Here is a 25,532-nt window from a genome sequence, read left to right on the forward strand (position 1 = left end):
GATATGGTTTCATTGATATCGTTGTTTGGTTATATATTTTTTTCAACAGATCTTTTTGATATAGCATCATTATGGAGAATTATTATCCTTACTCTTACTTACTTGGCTTTTGTTTCATAGCTCCCCATAAAACACACCCAGCTTTACAGTTGAGTTTTTCTCAGTGAATCGTGTGTATTGAGTTATGCTGCTCAGGCCGGCTGAGTGGGTGTCTGGTGTCTTCTGGGCTGCTGGTCAGATACTAAGTGGACCTTCTGGCCCCGGTACAGATGGGGCAGCGCCAGGACTCTGTGCCCAGTGGACAATGCTCAGGCACCTGTGGGTGCTGCCATGGCCGTGACACCAACTGAGTTGGAGCAAAAAGAGCCTGAACAGACTTAGTCGTGACACACTGAGAATCTCACATTGACTTTTAGAGAAACATAAATGTGCTGTGAGGCAGATACGCTGGCCCACTGAGTTAAGGTGAGGAATACTGAGACTGATGAAGATACTGTGGTGTTTAGTGTTACAAACAGAGACAGATTTAGATACTAAGACACAGATGGACACTGAGGCAAAACAGGGACAGGCTTGAGACACTGAGATGGACTTGGAATCATTGAGACAGACTGTGATTTACCAAGAAGTTATTTGCACCGAGACGTCCAGTCTTCCAGAGACACTGTACGATAAGGTAACCCACAGGCACCTGCCTTGGCAGCTGGTTTGACTTCAGAGTTTCAGAGGTGGACAGCATACCTTGACCCTGATTGAGGAGGGTGTCTGTTCACATCACTTCATGCAGCCAGGCCGAGCCCAGGCCTTAGATTTCTGCTTCGGAGCAGTTTGAGTGTCGGGTGATTTTACAGTAATATTCCCTGTAACTCAACAGGCTGGGCCGGGCAGAGAGATCGAGTTCCCAGACATTACAGAGTGGTTCACAAATAGAAACCAGCAGGGAGAGGATGGGTTTCATCTCAGGGTCGGGATGGAGGGAATGGAAGGTTTTGGAAATATTTTCAAAGAAGTAAACGATTGAAAAGGCGATTGTAGAAAAAGTGCACAGGAAGCTTTGCAGTGACGCACAGAGAACGGTGACAATACATAAATTGAGCACAAAGGGAGATATGGAGAGGGGCAGGTGTTAGGAAAATGTCATGTTCTCGTTTACATCACATTGAGGTACTGAGGACGGTAATGAATTCAAATTGTGGCATTTCAGAGTGAGCATTTGCCTAGAAAAGATTCTGTATAAGCAGCTGGCATCATCCCCCTGTCAGTCCTTGGCACAACTAGCAAATCATCTGTCGCAGGAGGAGTGTCTGTGTTTGTGCGTGCCCCCCCCCCGTAAGCCCATTTAATCTTGTCTCCTGTCGAGGGGACTATTGGGAGTCCTACGTCAAGCGGCCATATAAGAAAAAAGAGGATGATTTGGCCAAGGCGGCGACAGCCAGGACTGTCAGAAATGTTGACGCTGGTCAGAGATGTGATAAACGCAGAGGCTGAGCTCAGAGAGAGATGGAAACCATGAGAAAGAAGTCCCACATCGCCCACACTGATCTCCCTCTGACCTATTAGTCAGTATGCTTCCCTGTGGTTCACATGTAGGCAGCAGACCAGCTACAAACACAACTACCTAAGGAGGTGCACACAAGCATCACTTTGTGTACAGTCTAATGGACTGGTCCAACAATCATACTCTCACACATGAACACCAGGCCACATACTGTATGGATATGTAGTACACTGTAACAGCTTAACTTCCCCTTGCATGTACAGTATCACATCTCTAATTGCATGAAAACTGCTTATGCGCGTACTGAGATGTAGGTTTACTTTACCTCACATCTGACAGGAATCACTTACATGAGTCCACTCAGCTTGCTGTGGCTGAAGTGTAAACACGGGATAGCAATGATGATGTGATGCAGAGAACATGGTCTCCATCACTAGCTTTCTGTGTTCCTTCTATTGGTCTAGCTGAGATTAGGCAGCTGTTAGCAAGACACATTTATTCATGTCATACACATTTAGTCAGTACAGAAGTGTTACCATTTATCTGTACACATACTCCTCTCAATATAACACCTCATTCTATTTTGAATTGTGAGTGGTGAATGTGGGCCTTCCTGTTTTTACAAGAAGCCCTCTGCATTAGCATTGTTCAAGCCATGCGGAAGTGTCGTCCTCTCTATCTCTCTCTGTGTGGTAGAAGTTGTCAAAACGCGACAACCCGGCTGCTGTTTGAGTGTAGAAACAGGAAGCGCATGTGTGTGTTTGTGTGACAGGGACCGTCTGCCCGCTATTTCTCCTCCCTGCCTCTGATGATAACCTCTGTATCGGCTGTCAGACGACTCTGTGGGAGGGGGAGAGGAGAGAGCGAGGGCCAGAAGAGCAGTGTGTAGGGTACTCTTCAACTCTTGGCTTCAACCTCCCAGAAAGATGCACTATATTAATTTACAACACGGCTGTAACCGGCCTTGTATTTCCTCCCAAGGAGAAGAGCACGGAACGGAAACTGACTGTAGGGCGTTTGAGTTTTCACTATTGGTTGTTGCCCTTGCTGGTTCTGTCTGTAGTGTACTCACCTGACCTCTTGCTGTCCCTCTTATGCAGTGCTCCAGCTCAAACTCCAGCAGAGACGGACCCGTGAGGAACTGGTCAGCCAGGGGATCATGCCACGTAAGTAACGCTCTCTCCCGTCCGTCAAACTGCCTCATCCCCAAACCAATCTCCCCCTCCTCTAGCTGCTACCTCACTTCATTAGCTTGCTTTTCAAAGTGAATGGATAGCTTGTTGACCTATCTTCACGCCCATAAGAATCAGTAAAGCTACTCCTATTGTAGTCACCTCACTTGTTTCATAACAGGCACTTAATATACAACCGTATAGTATCTTACATGGCTTTACGAATCTCAATGCTTTGCTTCGTGTTCTAAGGTTCTAGAGATCCTGATGATTATGCATGTGGTTAAATCGGCGGCGTCTTTTTTTCTGAGAAATGCCGTTGTCAGTCTTCAAAGCAAAGTGGATCGAGCTCCTTCCTCTGCTTCTGACTTTTGAATGCTAAACTCATTCAGTGTGTACTGGGGGCCTGTGCGTTTAATTCATTGCCCCATTTCATTTTGAGCTGTTACACTTGTTCTATTCATTGCACAGTCAATGAATGTTTACATTACTAATGTAGACTTCCTCACTGTTTCACACGAGTTAGTTCCAGGAACCTTTTTTACCTTTAGGAACCCATTTACGTCCTCTAACTATATTTAGGACAATATAGGAATGCGCCACAGAACACATTTTGTTAGGTATAAATGCATAAAATTTGGTATCAACATAGTAAATGCAGGTGACCTGATCTTAGCCCAAATATGGCAAATATATGATTTAACTCATTGTTTGTGAACTACGGTTGTTTCTGTATTGTACTATATTTAGTCTTTGGACACATGGGGTTACTGTTTTTTTACACAATTCATGAATAAAGTCATGTAAATATGTTCAAATTATCAGATCTTAATAGTTATATAGATTGCCTGGACCTTATATTAGGGATGCTCGATATATCGGTGAACATATCGTAATCGGCCGATATTAGTTAAAAATGCCCGTATCGGCCTATGTCTAGTTTAAGCTGTGTCAATGTGTGTGTGTTAACTATTTAACTCTACTAGAATGCTTAAAAGGCCGCTCAGATTTGTAAAAGCAGTTATCGGTATCGTTTTGGGGTTTTTTTGGGGGGGGGGGGGGGGTGTCAAAATCAAAAGTATCATTCGGTATCTGCCACAACTTTGGAAGTATGCTTGGGGTCATTGTCCATTTGGAAGAACCATTTGCGACCAAGCTTTAACTTCCTGACTGATGTCTTGATGTTGCTTCAATATATCAACATAATTTTCCAGCCTCATGATGCCATCTATTTTGTGAAGTGCACCAGTCCCTCCTGCCGCAAAGCACCCCCACAACATGATGCTGCCACCCCCGTCCTTCACGGTTGGGATGGTGTTTTTCAGCTTGCAAGCCTCCCCCTTTTTCCTCCAACATAACGATGGTCATTATGGCCAAACAGTGCTATTTTTGTTTCATCAGAACAGAAGACATTTCTCCAAAAAGTACGATCTTTGTCCCCATGTGCAGTTGCAAACCATAGTTTGGCTTTTTTATGACTGTTTTGGAGCAGTAGCTTCTTCTTTGCTGAGCGGACTTTCAGGTTATGTCGATATAGAACTCGTTTTACTGTGGATATAGATACTTTTGTAACAGTTTCTTCCAGCATCTTCACAAGGTTCTTTGCTGCTGTTCTGGGATTTTTTTCTTAGGTCTTGGCTGATTTCTTTTGATTTTCCCACGATGTCAAGCGAAGAGGCACTGAGTTTGAAGGTAGGCCTTGAAATACATCTACTGGTACACCTCCAATTGACTCAAATGATGTCAATTTGCCTATCAGAAACTTCTAAAGCCATGATGTCATTTTCTGGAATTTTCCAAGCTGTTTAAAGACACAGTCGACTTGTATTTAAGTGTATTTAAACTTCTGACCCACTGGAATTGAGATACAGTGAAATAATCGGTCTGTAAACAGTTGTTGGAAAAAATGACTTGTCATGCACAAAGCAGATGTCCTAACTGACTTGCCAAAACTATAGTTTATTTTCAAGAAATTTGTGGAGTGGTTGAAAAACGAGTTTTATTGACTCCAACCTAAGTGTATGTAAACTTCCGAATTCAACTGTATATACAAAAGTATGTGCATCGTTCCTGACAGGTGTATAGAATCGAGCATAAACAGCTATACAAACATTGGCAGTAGAATGGCCTTACTGAAGAGCTCAGTGACCTTCAACGTGGCTCCGTCATAGGATGTCACCTTTCCAACAAGTCAGTTCTTCAAAGTTCTTCCCTGTTTGCCCTAATGCCAACTGTAACGTTTGGTGGAGGAGGAATAATGTTCTTGGGGCTGTTTTTCATGGTTCGGGCTAGGCCCCTTAGTTGCAGTGAAGAGAAATCTTAACGATACAGCATACAATGACATTCTAGATTATTTTGTGCTTCCAACTTTTTGGCAACAGTTTGGGGAAGACCCTTTCCTGTTTCAGCATGACAATGTCCCGGTGCATAAAGCGAGGTCCATAAAGAAATGGTTTGTCGAGATCGGTGTGGAAGAACTTGACTGGCCTGCACAGAGCCCCTGACCTCAACCCCATCAAACACCTTTGGGATGATTTGGAATGGCGACTGTGAGCCATGCCTAATCACCCAACATCAGCCACAAGACCTCACTAATGCTCTTGTGGCTGAATGGAAGCAAGTCCCCGCAGCAATGTTCCAACATCTAGTGGAAAACCTTCCCAGAAGAGTGGAGGCTGTTATCGCAGCAAAGGGGGGACCAACTCCATATTAATGCCCATTATTTTGGAATGAGATGTTTGACGAGCAGATGTGCAAATATACAGTGCATTCGGAAAGTATTCAGGCCCCTTGACTTTTTCCACATTTTGTTACGTTACAGCCTTTTTGTAAAATGGATTAAAACAATTGTTTCCCTCATCAATCTACACAACACCCCAATTTATTCTAAATTAAAATGGAAATATCTAATTTACATAAGTATTCAGACTCTTTACTCAGTACTTAGTTGAAGCACCTTTGGCAGTGATTACAGCCTTGAGTCTTCTTGGGTATGACGCTACACGCTTGGCACACCTGTATTTGGGGAGTTTCTCCCATTCTTCTTTGCAGAGCCTCTCAAGCTCTGTCAGGTTGGATGGGGAGCGTCACTGTACAGCTATTTTCAGGTCCAAAAAGTGCTGTAATTTCTAAACAGTTTTTATTATTTTTATTTTACCTTTATTTAACTAGGCAAGTCATTTAAGAACAAATTCTTATTTTCAATGACGACCTAGCAAAAATAAGAAAAGATGCTTCACTGTCCCAGTAATTACAGAGGGCACTGTATATACAGTACCAAAAATGAAGATCGGATCATTTGAACAAGACAGTAACCCCATGTGTCCAAAGGCTAAATATAGTACAATATCAAAACCTCATATTGTAGACAAATGCTTTGGCCGGTAAAAAATGTCCATCAGTAAGCTCAGAGAACAAGTGTACCAAAGGAAATGATACATTTCCGTTATGGACATGAATGGGTTCAATCTGATTGGGTTTATGAGTAATAAACCAGTATGTTTTTCTTTTGGCATTTCATTCATTGAGGATGCACGATCCTCCTCAGCCAGGGTTTTGAACCGCCAATAGAACGCGTTCTCTCTTCACTTTCAAATCCCTATTTGGCCTAGTAAAGGAAATGAACATGTACTAACGTTACTCTCTATGCATTACAAGTTGTTCATATTTACAGTACACTGCCTAGTATTACAGGAACAGAACACTATTATACATTTCTCACATTTTCCGTGTTCTGTAGGGAACCACACAAGGGGTAGGTCTTATGGTTTGACACAGACTACCTTAGCGTTTAGACAAGTATTTAACAATGCCCATTCTCCATGCTTTTGGAGTATTCGAGAAGATACCAATTGTAATCTACTCCTTTTAGTAATGTTGAGACCAAGGGTGCCGTTGAATTTATTCACACTCTGTTCAGACCGATGTGTGTAGTGGCTGTCAGACTTGGCTAGAGTAGTCATTTGAGTCTTCCATCCCTGGGCACTCTCCATGAACCTTTGCTGGTAACAAGTGAAACGGCACACAGTGTTGTGTGCAGCGGGATTGAATTCAATGTGCGGCCAACACAAAAAAGGCTCGCATTTCATTCTACTACTAACAGCCTTGATACGTTAGAATCTTTCTTTACTGTGCTTTCCGAGTGGTTAAAATGCAACAGTGTTAGACAGTCACAGTAGCAGCTTTGTTGGGCTGTATTGCTCATTGTTATTATATCTGCTATTGCTGCTTCTCTGTTATGTTTACTTCTCCTTTCTTAAGCTGATCAGAAGACAACCAAAGTTCTGCTTGGGGCCAGACTAAGCAACAAGGCCAGGGTCACATTTAACTTAAGAGGGGTGGGGGGGAGGGTGTTGGAGAGAGTGCAGCGGGTATGAGGGGATGGCAGAGAACAGTAGAGAAGAGGGTGTGAGGAGATGGCAGAGAACAGTAGAGAAGAGGGTGTGAGGAGATGGCAGAGAACAGTAGAGGAGAGAAGGGGGTGTGAGGAGATGGCAGAGAACAGTAGAGAAGAGGGTGTGAGGAGATGGCAGAGAACAGTAGAGAAGAGGGTGTGAGGAGATGGCAGAGAACAGTAGAGAAGAGGGTGTGAGGAGATGGCAGAGAACAGGAGAGGAGAGGGTGTGAGGAGATGGCTGAGAATAGTAGAGGATAGGAGAGGGTGTGAGGAGATGGCAGTGAACAGGAGAGGAGAGGGTTTGAGGAGATGGCAGAGAACAGAAGAGGAGAGGGTGTGAGGAGATGGCAGAGAACGTGAGAGGGTGTGAGGAGATGGCAGAGAACATGAGAGGATGTGAGGAGATGGCAGAGAACATGAGAGGGTGTGAGGAGATGGGAGAGGGTGTGAGGAGATGGCCGAGAACAGGAGAGGGTGTGAGGAGATGGCAGAGAATAGGAGAGGGTGTGAGTAGATGGCAGAGAATAGGAGAGGGTGTGAGGAGATGGCAGAGAACAGGAGAGAGTGTGAGGAGATAGGAGAGGGTGTGAGGAGATGGCCGAGAACAGGAGAGGGTGTGAGGAGATGGCAGAGAATAGGAGAGGGTGTGAGGAGATGGCAGAGAATAGGAGAGGGTGTGAGGAGATGGCAGAGAACAGTAGAGAAGAGGGTGTGAGGAGATGGCAGAGAACAGTAGAGAAGAGGGTGTGAGGAGATGGCAGAGAACAGTAGAGAAGAGGGTGTGAGGAGATGGCAGAGAACAGTAGAGAAGGGGGTGTGAGGAGATGGCAGAGAACAGTAGAGAAGAGGGTGTGAGGAGATGGCAGAGAACATGAGAGGAGAGGGTGTGAGGAGATGGCTGAGAATAGTAGAGGATAGGAGAGGGTGTGAGGAGATGGCAGTGAACAGGAGAGGAGAGGGTTTGAGGAGATGGCAGAGAACAGAAGAGGAGAGGGTGTGAGGAGATGGCAGAGAACGTGAGAGGGTGTGAGGAGATGGCAGAGAACATGAGAGGGTGTGAGGAGATGGCAGAGAACATGAGAGGATGTGAGGAGATGGCAGAGAATAGGAGAGGGTGTGAGGAGATGGCAGAGAATAGGAGAGGGTGTGAGGAGATGGCAGAGAACAGGAGAGAGTGTGAGGAGATAGGAGAGGGTGTGAGGAGATGGCCGAGAACAGGAGAGGGTGTGAGGAGATGGCAGAGAATAGGAGAGGGTGTGAGGAGATGGCAGAGAATAGGAGAGGGTGTGAGGAGATGGCAGAGAATAGGAGAGGGTGTGAGGAGATGGCAGAGAACAGTAGAGAAGAGGGTGTGAGGAGATGGCAGAGAACAGTAGAGAAGAGGGTGTGAGGAGATGGCAGAGAACAGTAGAGAAGAGGGTGTGAGGAGATGGCAGAGAACAGTAGAGAAGGGGGTGTGAGGAGATGGCAGAGAACAGTAGAGAAGAGGGTGTGAGGAGATGGCAGAGAACATGAGAGGAGAGGGTGTGAGGAGATGTCTGAGAATAGTAGAGGATAGGAGAGGGTGTGAGGAGATTGCAGTGAACAGGAGAGGAGAGGGTTTGAGGAGATGGCAGAGAACAGAAGAGGAGAGGGTGTGAGGAGATGGCAGAGAACGTGAGAGGGTGTGAGGAGATGGCAGAGAACATGAGAGGGTGTGAGGAGATGGCAGAGAACATGAGAGGATGTGAGGAGATGGCAGAGAACGAGAGGGTGTGAGGAGATGGCAGAGAACATGAGAGGGTGTGAGGAGATAGCAGAGGGTGTGAGGAGATGGCCGAGAACAGGAGAGGGTGTGAGGAGATGGCAGAGAATAGGAGAGGGTGTGAGGAGATGGCAGAGAATAGGAGAGGATGTGAGGAGATGGCAGAGAATAGGAGAGGGTGTGAGGAGATGGCAGAGGATAGGAGAGGGTGTGAGGCGATGTCAGAGAACAAGAGAGGGTGTGAGGCGATGGCAGAGAACAGGAGAGAGGGTGTGAGGAGATGGCAGAGAACAAGAGAGGGTGTGAGGAGATGGCAGAGAACAGGAGAGGGTGTGAGGAGATGGCAGAGAATAGGAGAGGGTGTGAGGAGATGGCAGAGAATAGGAGAGGGTGTGAGGAGATGGCAGAGAATAGGAGAGGGTGTGAGGAGATGCCAGAGAATAGGAGAGGGTGTGAGGAGATGCCAGAGAATAGGAGAGGGTGTGAGGAGATGGCAGAGAATAGGAGAGAAGGGGGTGTGAGGAGATGGCAGAGAACAGGAGAGAAGAGTGTGTGTGGAGATGGCAGAGAACAGTAGGGGAGAGGGTGTGTGGAGATGGCAGAGAACAATAGGGGAGAGGGTGTGTGGAGATGGCAGAGAACAGTAGAGGATAGGAGAGGGTGTGAAGAGATGGCAGAGGATAGGAGAGGGTATGAGGTGATGGCAGAGAATAGTATAGGAAAGGGTGTGAGGTGATGGCAGAGAACATTTAGAGGAGAGGGTGTGAGGAGATGGCAGAGAACAGGAGAGGGTGTGAGGAGATGGCAGAGGAGAGGAGATGGCAGAGAATAGGAGAGGGTATGAGGAGATGGCAAACAACGGTAGAGGATAGGAGAGGGTGTGAGGAGATGGCAGAGGAGAGGAGAGGTTGTGAGGAGATGGCAGAGAATAGGAGAGGGTGCGAGGAGATGGCAGAGAATAGGAGAGGGTATGAGGAGATGGCAAACAACGGTAGAGGATAGGAGAGGGTGTGAGGAGAGGTTGTGAGGAGATGGCATAGAATAGGAGAGGTTGTGAGGAGATGGCATAGAATAGGAGAGGTTGTGAGGAGATGGCATAGAATAGGAGAGGGTGTGAGGAGATGGCAGAGAATAAGAGAGGGTGTGAGGAGATGCCAGAGAATAGGAGATGGCCGTGAACAGGAGAGGGTGTGAGGAGATGGCGGAGAATAGGAGATGGCAGTGAACAAGAGAGGGTGTGAAGAGATTGCAGAGAATAGGAGAGGGTATGAGGAGATGGCAGAAAATAGAAGAGGGTGTGAGGAGATGGCAGAGAATAGGAGATGGCAGTGAACAGTAGAGAATAGGAGAGGGTGTGAGGAGATGGCAGAGAATAGGAGAGGGAAAGAGTAGCAGTCACAGGAAAGGCATTGGTCTGCTAAACGACCACCTGACGACAGGTGAGTCATCATGTCTCCTGACTATTTCTTTCGCTACCCCTCGTCCTCTCGCTTCCCTCCTGAATACATATTTAACCTCTAGGTCTGAGTATCACTTCAAAATAGGTCCTCCTTGCTGGTACTGTCAGTGTGCAGACAGCCACTTCTCTTTCCTCTCATTCCCTCTTACATTTTTGGTGTAGTGCACGTTGTATGGAATAGGGTGCCATTTGGGACACATTCTCTGTCTTATGCAATCCCAGGGTTGCACCACTCCATCCAATCAGAGAGCAGTGAGGAAGTGGTCTCATGAAAAAGCTATGTTTTTGTTTGAACCACAGAAAAAGAGAAGAGCTAAATGAGTGTTAACTGTAGGGGCGATGTTCAGTCTCAGGCTCCTCTGATCACTGCTGACCGCAGGACTGGTTCCATCGGAGGCCTGCAACATTTCTACTCACCACCTCAGAGATACGTAACTACATGACCAGAAGTATGTGGACACCTGCTGTGCAGACCAGTCAAGTTCTTCCACACCGATCTCGACAAACCATTTCTGTATGGAACTCTTTGTCATGCTGAAACAGGAAAGGGCCTACCCCAAACCATTGCCACAAAGTTGGAAGCACAGAATCGGCTACAATGTCACTGTATGCTATTGCGTTAAGATTTCCCTTCACTGGAACTAAGAGGACTAGCCCGAACCATGAAAAACATCCCCAGACCATTATTCCTCCTCCACCAAACGTTACAGTTGGCACTATGCATTGGGGCAGGTTGCGTTCTCCTGGCATCCACCAAACCCATATTTTTCTGTCGGACTGCCAGATGGTGAAGTGTGATTCATCACTCCAGAGAACGCATTTCCACTCCTCCAGAGTCCAGCTGATGCTTGTGACTGAAATAGTCCACTAATTTGAAGGAGTGTCCACATACTTTTGTATTAATAGTGTTCAGCCAATTGGCTCTTTGTCCAGACAAACATTAGCCTGAATGTGCACTGTTGGGTGGATAACACAACATTCTAAGACATTGGCTAACAGTCATACGTTTTCTTACGCACATTGTTACGAGTGTATGTAAATGAATTACTAAGTCAAGATAATGGCGTATACGCTCTAACCTAGAAAGCAGTGAAGCATATTCAGGACGCACACACTCATGTCTCTGTGGAGAGACATTTAGATTTTTGCCATTTAAAGCATTTGTCTAATTCAAGATAACAATGAAACATATTGTCCAGCCTTCAATTACAGGACTCAAAATGACCTTTAAAATAGAATCGATACTTTATTGTCCATTTTGGGCAGTTTAATGACGGTTGAATATTGTTTTATATGATTTGACATGAGCTGTTTTTATTAGATGGCTGTTATAGCGAGTGAAATCACATACCGTGTATTGAATTAAATAACAATCATGACTGTTTCTCATGGTTGGAATTGTTAACAATATTTGCGCGACTGCATGCATGGTTAGCCGGCTGTGGTGTAAGGGTGTGTTTGTGTCACACTGTGTGAAACTGGGCTATAATAAGCAGACCTGGTGATATCCTACCTTACATGTTATTTATATCCACTTTTAAGACATTGCGCGCTGCTACTAGTAGAACTGCAGAGAAGACGTGATCCACACACCACCATGCATGAAACACTCGTCCTCGCGCTCGCAGATGCACTTTAGGTGACTCTCGTTATTCTGGATGCATAAATCCATCACGGTCCATGATGTTCGTAAGCTTAGCCACAGATACAGACACAGTCAGTCCATTTAGGAGCGCAGGTAAGGACTGAGAAGGATTCTTTCACCATGTACATTTCTTCAGTGGCGAGTGGTCAGGATGTACATGGTCAGGATGTGTTTTGCTCAAGAGGCTAGATGTATTTTTCGCAGTCATGTTGGTTGATTATTTGGTGAAGGAAGGTTCAGAAAACACTTTCCACAATGAATATCTAATTAATGAAGATTAGGGTGCTATGAGAGCAACAGCAATTATTGTTTTATTATCTTTCATTAAATTCAATTAGAAGGTGTAATGAGGGTCAATTTGTTCAGCCCATACATCTTGGTTACATAATGGGGTGTTGTGACTAGAAGGAAGGGGAGGAAGCCGGGAGGAAGCCAGACAGGAAGTGAAAAAAGAGAGTGAAAGTGGGGTTCATGTACAGTTAGTTGCACAAACAAACACCCAGCATCAGACTAAACAGGTTCAACTCCACTATAAAAACACAACTCAGACTTCAACCAGATATAAATTACTCAGGATAACACCTAACTCTCAAAGTCCTCCTGTCTTCAGATCCTGGAATGGCTCTTTGATGTTGTCAGCACAATGCCTCGATAATGAAGGGGGCTGTGCTTTTTACTGGTTGGCTCTCCTCTGTCTTTCTCACTTAAACAACCACAGCCCCTGAGAGCCGCCCCCTTCCATTACAATAGTTGGATTTTCAAATCAACCCTCGAGGAAGAATAAACAAACGTTTGAGATGGCTGTAGCGTAGCAGGACCGTTACATGTTATAACTGCTACGTAGCAGTCCCTCTTGTACCCTAACAGCAGGGCAGTGTGTCAGCAGCGAGGGGGTTGGAGGCCAGTGATGCGGGCGCTCATGCAGAAAAATGGGGCTTTTGGCTCTGACCTCATCATCGCCCTCCCGGTCCTCTCTCCTCACTGACAGACAGGCGCGCTGGAACCGCACCGCCCGAGGCGGTCATGTACCCGTCCAGGAGGCTAGGGGGCACGGGGGTAGAGTCCTAGGGGTATGGGGGCAACAGTGATGTGCTCATGCTCAACGGGGTGAACTGAGGCTTGTGCTGGTACTATGAGGCTGACCTGGGGCCAACTGATCTGACCCGTCCGGTCAGAACACACACTGTGCATTGGAGGGAGAGGGGGGGAGAGAGGGAGAGCTAATGTGTGACTGACAATCTAGCTAGCACTCTCTTTATTGCTGTCTCTTGTCTGCTCTGACTGCAGAAGCAGGTTACATGTCACTTCTCCCCACAGAAACAAGGTACTGCAGGTACCTACCTATATGATAGCTCAATATACAATACATGCATTACTCTATAGACCGGGACGTAACATCTAGTGGCTGGAGTAATTCTCAAACAGTGGAAAATCACATTCAGGGAGAACCCTTCGATGTCTCCATTCCATTCCCACCTTGTGACTATGCCAGACCATAAAAATGGAAACCTGCTATTTGACTCATGCATGACTAGAGGCATACTGATATGCTATTGGTGTGGAGTACTCAAGTGTAAAATGTAAAGTACATTATGAAGTCATTGCCTGGTACATGAGGACATAAGTTTCTAGACACTTGTTTTTTAAACATCAGCATGAACATACACTTTGCCCTGTTAATGTCTTCTCTCTCTCTCTCCAGCACTGAAAAGTCCAGCTGCCTTCCACGAACAGAGACGAAGTTTAGAGCGAGCGCGGGTGAGTTTCTCTTCATACTCCTCTCACTCTTTGTGGTGTCTGTCAGATGAACACTTTTAAACTGACCCTCAACGGTGAACTGGTTAAAAAGTGAATCATTTCTCCCCTTCTCTCTTCCTCTTTTCTCTTCCTCTTCTCCCCTCTCCCAGACTGAAGACTACCTAAAGAGGAAGATCCGAAGTCGGCCGGAGAGGTCGGAGCTGGTCAGGATGCACATTCTGGAGGGTGAGTTTCTCAGACAGCGCCCCCTCCCTGAGCCATAGGGTGCTGCACCTGAAAAATGTAGGCTACAAAATAAATTCCCTCAATTGTTTGCTCTTCCATTCCATTAGCTGATATTGAGTGCCATAACTGGTAGCTGTGCTGTGTGCTTGTACCTTCGTATCTGCATCATTACTTAAGCATTGATGTTGAAACTCACAGCTTTGATTTCCTGGTTCCCTGATAAAGATCACGTGCCTGATGGTTGTTGGCTGGCTAACCCGCTGTGTGCTGTGTGTTCAGAGACGTCGGTGGAACCCTCCCTCCAGGCCAAACAACTGCAGCTGAAGAGGGCCCGTCTGGCTGACGACCTCAACGACAAGATCTCCCACCGGCCCGGCCCCATGGAGCTCATTCACAAGAACATCCTGCCTGTACACAGCAGCATCAAACAGGCCATCATAGGTAACTAAAGCAGCAGTATCAAACAGGCCATCATAGGTAACTAAAGCAGCAGCATCAAGCAGGCCAGCATAGGTAACTAAAGCAGCAGCATCAAACAGGCCATCATAGGTAACTAAAGCAGCATCAAACAGACCATCATAGGTAACTAAAGCAGCATCAAACAGACCATCATAGGTAACTAAAGCAGCAGCATCAAGCAGGCCATCATAGGTAACTAAAGCAGCAGCATCAAACAGGCCATCATAGGTAACTAAAGCAGCATCAAACAGACCATCATAGGTAACTAAAGCAGCAGCATCAAGCAGGCCATCATAGGTAACTAAAGCAGCAGTATCAAGCAGGCACAGTACCACTCCATATTATGTAGCCACACTAGCAAATGAGCTCTCATGATCACTACACTATCCTATCATTTCAACAGCATCAAACAGGTTATTGTAAGAAGTCCTCCATTCCACAAGCCCCATGTTTCCAATTGCCACAATTCACTAATTTGCTCACTAGCGTGACGTGAACATCTGCTGAATAAGCAAAAATAGTCCACCCAGTGACACTATATGAAGGTCATCAGGAACAGGTACTGAATAAAATCTCATATGAACTCTGCTCACTTCGGACCCAGTCACACATCATTAATACTGTGCATCTGTGTGTGTCTCAGTGTGTGTGTATGTACAGTGCATTCGGAAATGATTCAGACCCCTTGACATTTTGTTACGATACAGCTAAAATGGATTCAATTATTTTTTTTGATGCTGCCACCACCATGCTTCACCTTAGGGATGGTGCCAGGTTTCTTCCAAACATGACGCTTGACATTCAGACCAAAGAGTTCAATCTTGGTTTCATCAGACCAGAGAATCTTGTTTTTCATGGTCTGAGAGTCTTTAGGTACCGTTTGGCAAACTCCAAGCGGGCTGTCATGTGCCTTTTACTGAGGAATGGCTTCCGTCTGGCCACTCTACCATAAAGGCCTGATTGGTGGAGTGCTGCAGAGATGGTTGTCCTTCTGGAAAGTTATCCCATCTCCACAGAGGAACTCTGGTCACCTCCCTGACCAAGGCCCTTCTCCCCCGATTGCTTTGTTTGGCTGGGCAGCCAGCTCTAGGAAGAGTCTTGGTGATTCCAAACTTCTTCCATTTAAGAATGATGGAGGCCACTGTGTTTTTAGGGACCAGAAATATTTTGGTACCCTTCCCCAGATCTGTGAATCGACACAATGTGAATCGCTCTACGGACAATTCATTCGACCTCATGCCTTGGTTTTTGCTCTGACATGCACTGTCAACTGTGGGACCTTATATAGACAGGTGTGTGCCTTTCCAAATCATGTCCAATCAATTGAATTTACCACAGGTGGACTCCAATCAAGTTGTAGAAACATCTCAATGATGATCAATGGAAACAGGATGCACCTGAGCTCAATTTTGATTCTCATAGCAAAAAGTCTGAATACTTATGTAATAAGGTATTTCTGTTTTAAGTTTAATACATTTGCAAACATTTCTAAAAACCTGTTTTCACTTTGTCATTATCGGGTGTTGTGTGTACGTTGATGAGATTTTAGAATAAGTCTGTAACGTAACAAAATGTGGAAAAGTCAAGCGTCTGAGTGCTTTCCGAATACACTGTGAATACACTGTGAATACACTGTGAATGCACTGTATGTGTGTTAAACGTGAGAACCTCTGCTTGTCCCTCCTGGCCATCTCCTCCTCCAGCCAAAATAAGCATATTTATGTTCAAGTTGGCGTTCTCCCACCATGCCCATCTAGAAGGGCCTTGTCTGCCTTCAGATGCTTCTAAGCTGCTGCCAAGCATGGAGATATCATTGTTAACCTTAGATATGTATTTACACACATACTGTAAATGCATGACTTTCTGATGAACAGGGGCCAACCTCCCCACTGCGGGCCCTTGTATTAATCATACTAATGTTTGTTCGCATTTGTGCATTCACGGTTCACATAAACATGTTGATTTCAATTTCACACGTCACTATAAAATGTGAGAGTGTCCGTTTGTGTGTGGGTGTGTGGCTGTGTTTGTGCACGCATCAAGACATGACTTGGCACAGTTGGTTGTATTAAATGTAAAGGAATCACGTAACAGGTATTCTCTACTGTGCTGTTAAACCGTGAGATAAATGAGATGATGGAAACTGGATTGATTGCTGTGAAGATGAACGTGAACATGTCTGCGCGTCAGGTTCCAGCATGGTTCAATCTCAGGGGATTTCCCTGGCAGTCGGTGGTTCTTAATAACAACAATCAAATTACAGGCAGTCATATCCACACAGAGAACAGGGACATGACCTCAACCTGTGCTGCTTTCCACACTCTCAGCCACACAAACACACACACGGCGGTGCAAAGGGGAAGCCATCACATGATTGGTTCAGGAAGAGAATGAATCAAACCCCATATTGGTTATTCATCATCTCCCACTGATGGGAAATTAATAGCCAACGGTGCTCGCTGAGCGCTCCAACTGCCTGCCTCCTGTAAATAAAAGATCCATAATGGTCTTTGTCAAAGGCATGGGGATGTACCAGCCATATACATGTGATGATAAAGCCCCGGGCCCAGCAGGCCTCCACCTCCTCCTGCTTCCACTGCAGGAACCTCTGTTGATGCTGACTGACTGATTAACTGACTGACTGATTAACTGACTGACTGGCTACTGAGAGGAATGATGGCACGGCTAATGTTGACACAAAGGGTTCTTTTTACATGGCTCTCTCACACTGCATCACAACAGCGATGACAAGGCAGATTGTTGCTTTGTACGAACTGTCACTGGTGGCTCATTATTCTACTTTAACTATTTATCTCCCTCTTTTCCCCCTCTTCTCTCTTTTCACTCTTTTGTTCTTTCTTCTTCATCCCTCTTTCTCTCCCTCAGAGACAGACTTCCCCAAGGTTGCTGGGGAGATATCCTCCTTTGATGAGGACAGTAGTGATACTCTCTCTCCTGAGCAGCCCATTGGTCAGGAGTCTCCGCTGGGCCACGGCCCTCTGCCCTCTCCCCCTGACGCCCTAGCTTGCAACAGCACCCCCACACAGTTTCTCACTCAGGTTCCTCCGCCACCCCCTCCTCTTCCTCCCTTCCATGGGCCCTGCCAACCAGTGAAGTTGAGCAATGGGACAGCAGTTCTGAGAACCGGCCCTGCACTGATCAAGGTTAGTGGCAGCTGTCACGGCTAATTCTGAGTATTGTACCAAAGTCCATTGTATTATTAGTTTAGCATTACTTCTGTTGTTAACAGTAGACTAGTCCAGTGTTTAATCCACCACGTCTCAATGATTCTTCCCCCTGCAGTTCCAGCCAAAGCCCACCTCAGAACGCCCCCCTCAGCGATCCAAGAAGCCCAAGGACAACAAGCCCAAGGTGAGGAAGCTGAAGTACCACCAGTACATCCCCCCGGACCAGAAGGCCGACCACGAGCCGCCCCCTCAGCTGGACTCCACCTACGCCAAGATCCTCCACCAGCAGCAGCTCTTCCTCCAGCTGCAGATCCTCAACCAGCAGCAGCAACACTACAACTACCACACCATCCTTCCTGCACCACCCAAGTGAGTGAGTGAGTGTGTGTTTGCGCGTGTGTGTATACAACTGCTTCACATAGCCATCAACTCCAGCCTGTATCCTATCATCGTTTTGACTCATGTTTTTTTCTCTCCAGACCACTAACAGATCAACCACCTCCCACCAATGGCCCCTCTCCTTCTCCGGCCGTACCCGCCCCCTCGACATCCTCCTCCAGTCAAAGTGCACCAAGCCGGCAGAATGTCACACATGTAGGAGGGGCCACACTAGGTTGTTTGCCTCCTAACCTGGACGACCTGAAGGTCAGTAAAAGCCGTTGCATTTATCAAGAGTTGACTGTGTTGACAAAACCAACTGTGTGTCTAAACATTTCACATTCTGACACCTTCTTTTGTCCTCCAGGTGGCTGAACTGAAGCATGAGCTCAAACTGCGGAGCTTGCCTGTATCAGGCACCAAGAATGACCTCATCGAGCGGTTGAGGAACTACCAGGCTCAGCAGAACAGTCGTGGTGGTGGTAGTGCAACAACTACAACAGCAGGGGGTGCCACAGGGTCTGGGGCCGGAGCTTCCAAAACCAACCACCCAACACAACAACAACAAAAACAACTACTACTACTACAACAACAGCAACTTTCCCAACACCAGGCCCTGTCCTCTGTGGGCCACCAATCAGGAGAAGCAGGTGTGGTAACCTTGGCAACCTTCCCGTTCATGACCACTGCTCCACAGCAGATCATGCACTTTGGCAGCACTAGCTCCTCCCCGCCAGTCTCTCCTGCCCCCTCGGACCGCTCGCTAGCTGGGATGAGTCCAGACGAGACGAGCTGTAATGGAGACTCATTTGGGGAGATGGTAGGTCTCCTTTCTATATCAGATGTGTCCTTGCTTTTAAAAAAATATGTTTTTATAGTGCCCAGATATCCGGTTTTATAGTTTGAATCTTGAGACTACTTTTCTCTTTCCAAATAGGTAAGCTCTCCACTCACCCAGCTAAGCCTCCATCCCTCCCCCCAGCACCTTGGCACTATCAAAGAGGAGTTGAGCGGCTCGGCCCCAACAGCCTGCCAGTTCTCCATGGCTTCTCTGCAGAAACGCTTGCAAGTAGCACCCCCGTCTGTGAACAAGGACCAGATGCTGCAGGAGAAGGACAAGCAGATCGAGGCGCTGACGTGCATGCTAAGACAGAAACAGCGGCTGGTGGAGACCCTGCGCGTCCAGCTGGAACAGGGCAAGAGAGGGGGCCGGGACGCCCCCCCAGAACCCCTGGGCCTTGTCAGGGTGAAGGAAGAGCCCCCAGACATCCCCAGCATCCCCTCCACATTTTGCCCCATTGCCCGCTCCCCAACTCCTTCCCAGTGCCACATGGAGGTCACCAAGATGACCATCAAGCAGGAGGTCGGGGATGTGGAAGAGGCCGTGGAGCCGTCCTTGGAAGCCCCACCTCAGCAGGTGCAGCTGGAGCAGATCCAGGCGCAGCAGCGGTCGCAGCTCGAGCAGCTGAAGCTACAGCAGATGCAGCAGATCAACGCGCTGCAGCTGGCACAGCAGCAGGCCTTGCAGCAGCTGCTCCTACAGCAGAACCAGCAGAATCTGCAGAAACACCGCTCACAGCAGAGGAAGAAGAAGTCCCACAAGCAACAGCTCAAGCAGCAGCAGCAACAGCTACTGTCCCAACAACAACAGCAGATACAATCAAAGAACCAACAGCTGTTACAGTCAAAGCATCAACATCAGCAGATATTGCAGGCACAACAACAACAACAGCAGCTGAAGTCACAACAGGTCAGTGGCAGTCAAAACAACTCATTGGCTAGTCACAACAAGAGCTGCAGACAGTGACAGCAAAACCAATGTGATGCCAGTCAAAATAGTCAGTGTGTCACCTTGTGTGTGTCTCTCACTGACTAATAATGCCTTTGGTCTCTTCCAGGTGTCTCAGATGTTCCTCAATCAGCAGTCGCGCTCCACCACTTCCTTCCCCTTGGATCTCCTCAAGACACACTCCACACCTACCCTGGTGACAGACAGCAACGGCAACCATTTCCTCATCGCACTGACCAATCACTGTGCCGAGAGCCAAGGGAGTGAAATGCCACAAGGCACTCCACAGGGCAAAGCATCCAATCGCATCATACTGCAGGTAAACATTTAAATCCCTCTTACATTTAAATCCCTCTCCCTCCCTCTTTCACTCAAACCTAATATTTTTGTTTAGGGACTCCTTGTGCTGCTTACTTTTCTTCTCACACTTTTTCTCTCCTTGGTCTAACCAGAGACTGCAGTCAACTCCCACCAAGCTGCCCAGCCAATCCCCTCTTCAGTTGTCCAGCAGTGACACCCAATCAAAACCGAAAACTCAACCAGGCCTCGTGAAACAGCCAACCAGAAAGGTAAGGGAAAGGTTCCAAAAGCCTGATTTGTAGGATGTCCGTTGAACAGCGGTCAATGGAGCTTCAATTATGGTGGTGACTGGCTTGTTGCTAATGTCCCATTAAGTGAGAGAGTCATTTAGAATTGCCTCGGTGAATCCAATAATCGCCTGTGTTATGTGAATTAATGATGTAAACCCTGTAATACACTGACAGCATCCTTGATATGTAAGAGCTGATAACTAAGGCAATGTAATAGTGATTATTATTCTGGTAATTACTGTAATGATATACCTCATCTTTGTGATTTATGTTTTAAAGAATTAATATTTCAGCTCATTTGCATCTCAGCTAATTAAGATTTATCTCCCATTTTGCTTAGGGACAGAAGGCGGGGCTGCAGGTGTCAACCAATCACTCCCCAGGGGTCGCGCTCTCCTTCTCTGCCCCGCCCAATCTCCAGCCTTTCTTCCCCAATGATGACTCCTCCCCTTCTGAAAAAGACACCTCCCCCTCTCCTCCAGCTCAAACAGTAATTGTGAACTTGTTAAAACTTGTACTGTAGTTGCGGTTCTTTAAAGGGACAAGTTAATAGTATACATATTTAAGACATGAGAACATTGTTCTATTTCCATCAGGAGGATTTGAGTCCAGGTCTTGACCATGAACCCCTGTTCAGCCCTCCTTCTCCCAAACAAACGCCCTCCCCTAACCCACCGGATGACAAGGTAACCCACGCCACCTGGCTGTCTTTCTGTTTCTATGTTTGTGTCTCAGAGGTCTCATTATGGACAACCATGCCAAGGCTCTTCTGTATTCACCTCTCAACTCAGTGGCTGTGTCAGGACTTACTATTCTCCCTGTGTCTTGCTCCCAGGATAATGGTTCCACCCAGCATATGGACGACCTCTTCGACATCCTGATTCAGACAGGAGGTGAGTGTTGAATGCCGATAGAGAAGGAGAGCTTCTCCTGGTTTCCTGATTCAATATTTGTCTCCTACTGGTTGACATTTCTTCTCTCTCCTCCTCTCCCAGAAATCTCAGCCACCTTCAAACCAGCGCCCGACCCTTCCCTGGCGCGATTGCGCCCCAACACCCCTTCCCCTTCCCGCTCTCAGGCCCCCTCCCCTCTCCAGCTTCAACTCCACTTTTCGCCCCCCACCCCTCCCGAACCCGAGACCCCCAAGCCGAGCCCAGGGGAAGAGGAGCTGCAGGCGCCGGCCACCGATGATCAGGACGTAAGCAACACAGGAAGTGGACGTCTGGAGGACTTCCTGGAGAGCACCACGGGCAAACCCCTCCTGGGAGTGGAGCCTGGCGGGCCCCTGACCCTGATTGACGACCTTCACAGTCAAATGCTGAGCACCCCCAGCATCCTGGACCACACATCCTCGCCCATGGACACCTATGAGCTGTCGGGCTACACGGCCAACCCCCCTGGCCTGAACTTCGGAGACCATGCCCTGGACAGCATGGATTGGCTGGATATCACCATGGGAGGGGCGAGCAACGAGATTGCAGGGCTCGCCCCACTGGGTCCCCTGGGCCCCCACACTCCCCCCAGCGTCTTCTCAGCAGACTTTCTGGACAGTTCAGACCTGCAGCTCCACTGGGACTCCTGCTTATAGCCCTGGACAGTCTTAGTGTCATCCACACGGCTGGATGCTGGTGTTACGTTGTCAAACTCTTTCTCTCTTTTCTCAACGTACGGTACAACGACTCAAAAACACACGGGCTCTACTGCACGCTGAACTCAGTCCCTCTTACTGAATAACACTTTGATAGATTTCTTATGTATACCCATACGTTCTATAAGGCAGGCCCTCTTACACACGTAGCTCATACAGTAATACCTTTGTTAACAAACCCTGCGGACTGTAGTTGATGATGCTCCTTCATCTGAGCCAGTCAGCAGCTTACCGGAGCCACCCATCTAGACTATTGTCTACGTTTATTATTGCCCTTAGTAGTATTAGGATGGTAATAGTGTGGAGATATTGTAACAATGTTGAACCAGTAATGTGAGAACAAGACGATAATCACATCTGTCTAGCAGCTTTAGGGTTAAAAAAACACAACCTACTTATTTTCATGAGAACTTTAGAGGAGATGATCAGGGAAGCCAAGGTGAAGGAGAATCAAATAGCTGTTTGTTAGCATGAATGCATGCAGGTGTCAGACCGTGGCTCCAGTGTAGCAGTCTGGTGACAGCAGCTCTGACTGAGTAGGAGAACTGCAGGAGGAGCCCGGTACAGAGGAGAGACACACAGACAGTGACATTTGACTATAATGTATTTTTTCCCATAATATGGGGTGTAGTTTGTAATATATTTGAAAATGCCAGGAAACATGATTTCATGTTTTAGAACACGTGGTCTTACCCTCTTAGCTTTAATGATATTGCTCTCGAACATTATGACAGACGTGATAGGATTTGATATATTTGATAAAAATGAGAACCTGCTTTTTTTAACAGAGGTATTGCTGCTACGTAGTGTACTTGATCTCCCTTGGACGTAGGTTCATTTTCATAGACGCGCAGAACTATATGTCAGCCAGTACTGTAGCTAAAGTAAGTTAGGGTTAAGTGATTGCAAAGATGGAAATGTTTGTTTCATTTGAACCTATATAAGTAATTAAGTATGCGGAGATGACGTGTTTCATGTATACTGTAGTGTATACTCCATCAATTATAGTGATGCCTACTGAACCAGGAGCCGCATTGGTGAATCACGAATGCTGTGTTGTTATTTTGGGTGCCCCTTAACATCACGATTGTATTATTATTAATATGTACTGTATCAGTACCTTTGCCAAACATTTTTTTGATAAAGTCCTCCCTATAAATTCTTGCTGTGATATACCAATTTAGACACTGAACATGTATTATAATGCACAGTTCTTTTTTTTGACTTGACTCTATTTTAGGCCATGGAGCACTACGAATTACATGGTTTACTGTGACAAATTCTGTCAACAGTGTGAACTCTGTATCTGGAGTTAGAAGACCCATTTTTTATTTTTTATTTTATTTAACCTTTATTTAACTAGGCAAGTCAGTTAAGAATAAATTCTTATTTACAATGACGGCCTACCCCGGCCAAACCAGGACGACGCTGGGCCAATTGTGTGCCGCCCTATGGGACTCCCAATCACGGCCGGATGTGATACAGCCTGCATTTGCACGGCCTCAGACTCGCAATCATGCAACACTGCACACACACATGTGCACATGCTCAATTTTGAGCATCGCTTGCTTGTTTGAATGTGTTATCCTTTTCATGGTTTGTTGCATATCACCACAAACATGCATTCAAGATATGCTTCTCTCTCACTTCTCCTGTGTGTGTGTTTGTGGTGGGGGTGGACAGGCAGTTTCTGTCCAGTATATCCTCCTCTTTGACTTTGCCCTCATGGTAGAGGGATTGTAGACCAGTCAGCCACGATCTGCTGTATTAGGGATTCTGAAATGCTCCATTTTAAGTTGTCAAAACTTGAGGGATTTGGGGATTGCTCGGGGGAGGGAAACTGGTTGGGCTTCTTCATGATTTGGACATTTTATTATGTTTTTTCTTTTTTTTAGAAAAGTAATTGATTAAATTCAATTTGATAACTTGTGGTTTGCAACGTGGATGTTTGGGGGCCACAGCATGGAATGAGGGTTGGAGATGAACATTTTGAAAAAGCGGATACTGTGAAGTAATCATTTAGCACCAGAATCCCCGTAGAGCACGTTTCTCCAACTGGCGGCCCTTGTCCCAAATTTGGCCAGTGGGGGATTTTATTTGGCCCCCCAAATTTTCTGAGCAAAACAAAATACAATATATAATTGTTTTATTGCTGGACATAAAAGACTAAAAACACGAGCAAATCGGCTTTAAGTTATTTTAATTTTGGAAGTCAGTTCCGAAGAATCCCCACGCATAAGAGATATACAGTATGTGTTCATATACAAATGTATGCAAGGTTTGAAATGATTACATCTGTTTTGTCAAATATTTGTAAAATTGTTCCAGCCCCCTGACATTCTGATCAAGAAAAAATTGGTCTGCAGCTGAATCTAGTTGCTGATCCCTGCCCTAGAATGACCAAACTACTGTATTACAACTTCTGTATTACAACTGGCCAATAGATATAGACCCTGCTTTGCAACTGCCCACTTTCATGTGCTCACTTTTTTTGTCTGTGTTTCATCAGGTATACTGATGAGGAGGAACACAAAGGTGTATATTTATTGGTATCGGTTTTCCACATATGTAGATCACGTATCATCTTTGTATTCATTGTTTTATTTAATGCTTTCTCAAAAACCTTACAGGACTCAGTCACAGCAGCCACTGTCCTCTTCCCTTACCTCTTCAATGAAGATCCAAGGGGCTTCTGGACGCTTGTCAAAACTGAACTCTTTCAATAAGCAGTTCATATTTTTCCCCTCCTAAACGTTTTAAGGAACCATTTAAAGGATTCTTTGAAAGCTCTCTAGTTCTCCTCTAGCCCCTCCCATATTGTCCCTTTCATTTAATTAACCAATCTGGAACCCCAAATCATTTCCCAGCCAATTAGCCAAGTTAATCTGTTTTTAAGCTTTTATTTTCTCAGTGAAGTGTCCCGTCTTTCCAGTTCCTCTTGCTACTTTATTCCTGACTGTAATTGAAGCTGAAACAATAGTGTGCAGGACTCTGAGTATTGAGTAAGGTACTTTATTTCTGCCAACTAATTGAAAATGTCACTCGAGACCCCCCGCCACCCCATCCACCCACATCATGCCCCCTCCCATCCCACTTAAGTCATTCCGGATGCATCCAGTCGCAATGAATTCCTCCGCATTTAATTCATTTTCTGCTCTGAAATAGTCCATCAGGTTTTATGGGCTGTCCAACCCCACCCACTACTCCATCACAGATCACCCCTCTTAAACCATACATATTGATTAGGGTCACTATTGTTTTATGAAGTGGTGGGGGTACCTACCTGCCATTGTTGGGGGATTGAAGCAATCTCTCTCTGGAATTAATTTGGCAAATGACAATCTGTCATCTGGTTGACATTATTGGGGATAAAAGAGTCCTGTAGAGGTAGAGCTGCAAATTGAGTTGATTGACGGAGGTACAGTACATACTTGGAAGGGAACCAAATGCTTTTTTATTTCCTGCGTTACCTCTTCTGGCCACCAGGGTGTGATGTGCCCTTTAAGTAAAGGGTGCCTGAGAATAGCAGTGCAGGGGGACTATGCAGCTCTTCAGAAGTGCTCGAATTGAATTGAGTTTATGA

At 46.2% G+C, this 25,532-nt stretch overlaps 1 protein-coding gene across 8 annotated transcripts in view; it reads left to right on the forward strand.

The window, feature by feature from the left end:
- Positions 1 to 22,334, forward strand: part of LOC110538383 (myocardin-related transcription factor A) — a 42,617-nt gene extending 20,283 nt beyond the window's left edge. For 3 of the 8 annotated variants that reach the window (XM_036938424.1, XM_036938423.1, XM_036938425.1), the window contains 15 exons: positions 2,599 to 2,664; positions 13,617 to 13,672; positions 13,822 to 13,897; positions 14,123 to 14,338; positions 17,243 to 17,520; positions 17,660 to 17,913; positions 18,024 to 18,189; positions 18,290 to 18,742; positions 18,860 to 19,672; positions 19,821 to 20,030; positions 20,164 to 20,280; positions 20,642 to 20,791; positions 20,898 to 20,987; positions 21,137 to 21,194; positions 21,297 to 22,334. In XM_036938424.1, coding sequence (XP_036794319.1) covers positions 2,599 to 2,664; positions 13,617 to 13,672; positions 13,822 to 13,897; positions 14,123 to 14,338; positions 17,243 to 17,520; positions 17,660 to 17,913; positions 18,024 to 18,189; positions 18,290 to 18,742; positions 18,860 to 19,672; positions 19,821 to 20,030; positions 20,164 to 20,280; positions 20,642 to 20,791; positions 20,898 to 20,987; positions 21,137 to 21,194; positions 21,297 to 21,889 — 3,596 coding nt within the window. In that variant the 3' untranslated portion in view covers positions 21,890 to 22,334. Of the gene's footprint in view, positions 1 to 2,227; positions 2,507 to 2,598; positions 2,665 to 13,616; positions 13,673 to 13,821; positions 13,898 to 14,122; positions 14,339 to 17,242; positions 17,521 to 17,659; positions 17,914 to 18,023; positions 18,190 to 18,289; positions 18,743 to 18,859; positions 19,673 to 19,820; positions 20,031 to 20,163; positions 20,281 to 20,641; positions 20,792 to 20,897; positions 20,988 to 21,136; positions 21,195 to 21,296 lie in introns of those variants that run through there. The other 5 variants (XM_036938426.1, XM_036938428.1, XM_036938429.1 and 2 more) reach the window with 4 other exon arrangements.
- Positions 22,335 to 25,532: the final 3,198 nt, after the last annotated feature.

The sequence above is a fragment of the Oncorhynchus mykiss genome, chromosome 12 (genome assembly GCF_013265735.2).
Source record: "Oncorhynchus mykiss isolate Arlee chromosome 12, USDA_OmykA_1.1, whole genome shotgun sequence".
NCBI lineage: Eukaryota > Metazoa > Chordata > Actinopteri > Salmoniformes > Salmonidae > Oncorhynchus > Oncorhynchus mykiss.